Genomic DNA, 5414 nt, shown 5'->3' with positions numbered 1-5414 from the left:
CACTTTGCATATGGGGAAAACTGAGGCACAGAAAGGTTAAGTCAATTGCCTAAGATCACACACTGGAACGTCACCAAAATTTTTTTTTTGTTGTCTTTTTTTTTTTTGCTATTTCTTTGGGCCGCTCCCACTGCATATGGAGGTTCCCAGGCTAGGGGTCGAATCGGAGCTGTAGCCACTGACCTACGCCAGAGCCACAGCAACGCGGGATCCGAACCGCGTCTGCAACCTACACCACAGCTCACGGCAACGCCGGATCGTTAACCCACTGAGCAAGGGCAGGGACCGAACCCGCAACCTCATGGTTCCTAGTCGGATTCGTTAACCACTGCGCCACGACGGGAACGCCCCAAAATTTAAATGCAGGCAACCTGGCTCTGAATTTGGGCTCTGAATCAGGCTCCACTACCTCCCACGGGTCAGCAACATGACTAGTCCTCTTCCCGCCTCAGTTTACTCAACTGTGAAATGGGCTTCCCAATACTCAGTTCAGTTTGTTGTGAGGGTTAAGTAACATTGGGCTTAGGCCTGGGCTAAGTGTTTTTTAAAATGGGAGCCTTTGTTTCTTCAGTCCTGGCAAGAAGAAGGGAGAAGGCCAGGGGCCCCTCTCCTTCCCTTTTTAAGTTCCTGGTGAGCCGTCCAATGCTCCACTGAGAGGGCAGGGCAGAGATCCAGACCCTGGCTCTTCCAAAAACCACTGGGCAGAGTGCCCACCCCCACCTCCGCGGGGTCAGGACCCCGCCTCTCCTCTCCCGGACTTGACCACACCTCACTCTGTTGCGGCCGGGACCAGAAAAGGAAGCGATCTGGGGTCCCACCGGGAAGTCCCTGGGGGTGTGATGCAAGCCCTTCCCCCACCAACCCCGCAGATAAAGGCACAGGGCCAGCCTCGAGCTGCCAGGCGCCTGTGCGCCCTGCCCGCCATGGCCCGCAGCTGCGCGCTGCTCTCCTGGGCCCTCCTCGCCCTCTTCGCCCTCCTCGGGGCTGCTGGGGGAGGTCCGGCAAACTGCATCCCCATTGTGTCCCGCAGAGAGTGGGGGGCCCTGGCGTCCGAGTGCTCTGCGAACCTGAGACGGCCAGTGCGCTACGTGGTGGTATCGCACACGGCGGGCAGCACCTGCGATAACCCGGCCTCATGCCGGCGTCAGGTCCAGAACGTGCAGCACTACCACGTGCGGACGCTGCACTGGTGCGACGTGGGCTACAAGTGAGTGCAGAGCTGGGGCAAACGCTGGATCCACGACTGCGGGGGGCGGGTGCGCGCGGGGCCGGGAGACCGGGTGATGGGGCTCTAGAACCTCCAGGCCGACACCCCCTGGCGCCTTACTCAACGCGCAGCATCCTCGTTTTCCCCCAGGGTCGCGGCTTAGAGCTGGGTGCGTGCAGGCAGCGCGAAGATGCTTAGGAGGAGGGGAAGTGCTGAAGTCCGAGCTCTGCCCCCCGGAGGTAGGGTCAGACTTTGCCAACACCAGGAAGGTGTCCTGTGCACTAGAGTCCCAGGGCCTGGTGAAGCACGGGGCGGGGCTCCAGTCCCAGCTCTTCTGGCTGCTGGCTGAGCGCTGGGGCAGGCGGTCACCCTCTCTCAGCTTCAGTTTCATCTTCCTCCTCTAAAAGTCAATGGGATCGTGGCCTACTCCATCACTAAGCCAGCAGATAACGTGCAAAACGCTCAGGACACCGCCTGGCTTGGAATGGGAGTCCCCAAACTTATGGACTACTGGCACCTACTACTATATGCCAGGCTGGGCGCAGATGCTGGAATGTGGACACATGAACAGGGCGAATCCAGCCCAAAGGGAGTTAAAGACCAGCAGGGAGCAAGGTCAGCAAGATGCATTCCGATGGTGATAGAAGCGATGGAGAAAAGGAACAGGGTGATGGACACGGCTCCGGTCTATGGGAGCTGAAGACGGAGTGTAGTAAGCTGTGGTAAAGCATAGGTAAAGGCTAGGAGGCTGAGTGAGTGGGTCCTGCCTGTGGGACAGAGGTCACGGGGCTGGAGATAGCTGGGAAGAATGACATGAAATGAGGAGGAAGGAGTTGGCAGGGGCCAGATCGCACAGGGGCTTGAGGCCCAGGGGGAGGACTTCGATTCTAACACCGGAGCGATGGGACGATGTGAGCCTGCTTGGGTGAGGAGCTCCCTCTGGCGGCCGTGTGGAGAACAGACTGTAGCGGGTGGCGGCGCGGGGTGGACCGGAGAGCAGAAACAGGGGCGGCGATTGGTTAGATCTGCTTCTGGGCCACGCCCACCAGCTCTCGTCCAAGGTAATAGGCTAGGGTCCTGCACAAGGGTTTCTGCAGCGAAAGAGATTTGGACTCTAGGGTTCTCAGGCCCCGATAAGCACCAGAATCACCTCACTGGAAATGTATGTTCCCAGGCCACATCCTTCGAGACTGCTTCAGTAAGGCTGGGGGAGGCCGGGAAATCTGAGGACCTCACTCAGAGAACTCTAGAAGCCTTCAAAGGTATCCCTAGCTCTTCTGGCTCAAGATTTTTATAATTCAAAGGCTCCAACTTCAAAGTTTTGTTTCTAAGGTCAGGCGCTCCAATTCTAAGTGTTTCCCTGAAGGAATGAAGCAGCCTCTGGATCTAAATCACTTTCTAGGAAAGCAGATTGGAGTCTGTTTCTTAGATTTTAGGATTCGAGTGTTTTGAATGGCCCTTCCATGTTGCATCTTGTTCAGAGCTTCAGTTTTTTCCCCTGTAAAATGGGGCTCCTGACCACACCCACCTGGTGGTGGGATTTGAGGCTTGAGACGCAGCCACTGAGCAAATATATATATATATATATATATTTTTTTTTTTGCCTTTTTAGGGCTGCACATGCAGCATATGGAGTTTCCCAGGTGAGGGGTCAAACCGAAGCTGTAGCCGCTGGCCTACAGCACAGCCACAACAACACCAGATCCAAGTAGCATCTGTGACCTACACCACAGCTCATGCCAACACCGGATCCCTAACCCACTGACTGAGGCCAGGAACTGAACTTGTGTCCTCATGGATACTAGTCAGATCCATTTCCCCCAGCCACGACAGGAACTCCCATTGAGCAAACATAGAGAGTATCAACTGTTTGTGTCAGGTGCTGCGGCTGTGACAGGGCCGTTACCACCTGGGGCCAGTATCACTATGGTATTTCTGGTCTCTTTAGTCCAGGATCTGCCTCCCAAGTGGTTGATTCAGGACCCAATATTAGAAGTTAGCACATTCTATGCATCATCGGTGACCCTGTGAGCCAGGGGTCTGTGGTGGCAAATGACACATCTCCAAAATGCCGATCTAGTTAATTCCAATGTTGGAAATCAAACTCGCTCCATCAAGACATGTCGAATGAGTGAGTCTGAAGGATCTGCTGACAGAACTGGAAATCTCAAGAGGCAGATGCTGGGGCTCCATGGTCTGAGTCTGGTTGCAGTGCCAACCTTGATCCTGTCACTCAAGTGGACCCCAGCAGGGAAGAAGAAGCAGGAAGCAGGCCGGGGAAAGGGCAGAAGAGCTTCTCAGTGGAGAGTTCTGGGAAACATTAACCTCCAGAACATGACCTTGGATAAATAACCTCTAGGCCTCTGCTTCCTCAGCTTCAAGTGGGGATGACAACAGTGCCTGTCTCGGGGACTGCACAGGATTCAGCAAATCGAGAGCTCTAGGGCGGCAGGAGAGGGCAAGGAATCAGACCATATGGGTGGGGGTCACAGGGGAAATCTATGCGAAAATCCTGGCTCTGCCCCTGACCACTGTGACCTCAGGCAGGTGTTGCCACCTCTCTGATTATCTACAGAATGGGGGCAGCGGTGGCTCCCGGGCTTGCTGTGAGGATGAAAAGAGGTGAATGCAGAGCTGTGCTTGACCAATGGCAAGGGCCACGTTCATTGTTATGACTGTGGAAGACTGGGGGGGAGGGAGTCCTCCTCCAGGAAGGCCTCGGTCACTCATCCAGCCCACCCTCCCACCCATACAGCTTCCTGATCGGAGAAGACGGGCTTGTGTATGAAGGCCGGGGCTGGAACACCGTGGGCGCCCACTCAGGTCCCACATGGAACCCCCTGTCTCTGGGCATCTCCTTCATGGGCAACTACATGAGTAAGTGACTGTCCAGTCATCAGCTGAGGGGCTGACTCGGTGCCTGGGGGAAAGCGCGGCACGGTGTGCAGTCACCGAAAGACTCGGCCCCCTGCAAACTCGGAGGCCTAAGGCAAGTGACTCTGCTTCTCAGAGGCTTGTTTCCACCCTTGGATAAAGACCATTTTCAACCAGTTTCAGGGAAGATGAGTTCATCTCTAGAAGCGTTCTTGGGCCAGTCCATGACACCTAAGAAGTGCTTGATAAATGGCAACTACGGCTGTGGGTCGGACGGGGAGGTCTGGGGGGGCAGAGGAGAGCGAATAGGCAATGATCCTGGCAGCCGGCACTTGCTGAGGGCTTGGTCTGTACATAAAGTAACTCATCTGATCATCCCACAGCCCTCTGGGCAGGTGCCATCACTCTCCCCTTTCAGAGATGAGGAAACTGAGGCAAAGAGAGATGAAGTCACTGTTTGGCAGGGGGCCAGCTCGGTGCACCCCACGCCCCCTCTGCCCTTGGAGGGAGCCCCCGACTAATTCCTGCCTCTTACCTCCCCCAGATCGGGTGCCCCCGGCCCGTGCCATCAGGGCGGCCCAGAGTCTGCTGGCTTGTGGGGTGGCTCTGGGAGTCCTGAGGCCCAACTACGAGGTCAAAGGACACCGGGATGTGCAGCCAACGCTTTCTCCAGGTGACCAGCTGTACGAAATCATCCAGAAATGGCCACACTACCGCGCCTGAGCCCCGCTCCTCACACTGCTTCCCACCCCCACCCAACCCATCAGAAGTCCTGGCGGCCTCCCCCTCGCCTCAATAAATGCAAAGCTCAAAGTGTATTCCGGGTCTCACCATCCGCCTCCCCGCCCTCTCTCCCACAAGACCCCCAGCCGTCCCACACCCCACCTCCCAGCACTCTGTCCTCGCTGGTGCTCAGAACCCAGAGGCCCCGACCCTGAACCAAGACCCCAGAGATCCCAGCTTGGAAGCAACATCACAGCTCAGAACCCAGAGGTCTCAGGTCAGAGCGCAGGAATTGGCGCCAAGTCGGCCGAGATGTCACCACCAGCAGCTCAGGAGTGCTCGCCTCCCTGCAGTGAACCACGCTGCAAGATGCCCCCTCTCTACTGCCAAAGACATCCTGCGCAGCATCGCTGCTGGACCCCTTTGGGGACGAGCTGCTCACACCCACCCCTCAGGTATCCCCGCTTTTATTGCTTTAGAGAGGGAGGGAGTTTTTCCGGAGCCTGGACCACCATCTGCCTCCCAGTCACAGCCATGCCCAGAAATACACAGGTCCCGGCTTCAGCCCCCACTCGCTCTTCATTTCTGCCCACTTCACTCCTACCCTCAG

General features: G+C 56.7%; 1 protein-coding gene and 1 non-coding gene across 2 annotated transcripts; one reads left to right on the top strand and one right to left on the bottom strand.

Moving 5' to 3' along the window:
* The first annotated feature begins 911 nt into the window (after positions 1-911).
* On the top strand, positions 912-4876 carry PGLYRP1 (peptidoglycan recognition protein 1). Its single transcript, NM_001001260.1, is given in 3 exon segments — positions 912-1207; positions 3963-4084; positions 4626-4876. Coding segments are annotated over 3 exon segments (585 nt in total). The 5' UTR covers positions 912-923; the 3' UTR covers positions 4805-4876.
* A 136-nt stretch (positions 4877-5012) lies between these two features.
* MIR769 (microRNA mir-769) lies at positions 5013-5092 on the bottom strand. The gene has a single exon (NR_038575.1). It is a non-coding gene; the product is annotated as a microRNA mir-769 (primary transcript).
* Between the last annotated feature and the right edge of the window lie 322 nt (positions 5093-5414).

Source organism: Sus scrofa, chromosome 6 (assembly GCF_054392235.1).
Source record: "Sus scrofa isolate SSC_HxYL_T2T_F1_AM1 chromosome 6, Sscrofa_HxYL_maternal_Yorkshire_Landrace_v2.0, whole genome shotgun sequence".
NCBI classification, from domain to species: domain Eukaryota; kingdom Metazoa; phylum Chordata; class Mammalia; order Artiodactyla; family Suidae; genus Sus; species Sus scrofa.
The sequence above is the reverse complement of the archived record's forward strand: the minus strand, read 5'-3'. Positions and strand labels throughout refer to the sequence as shown.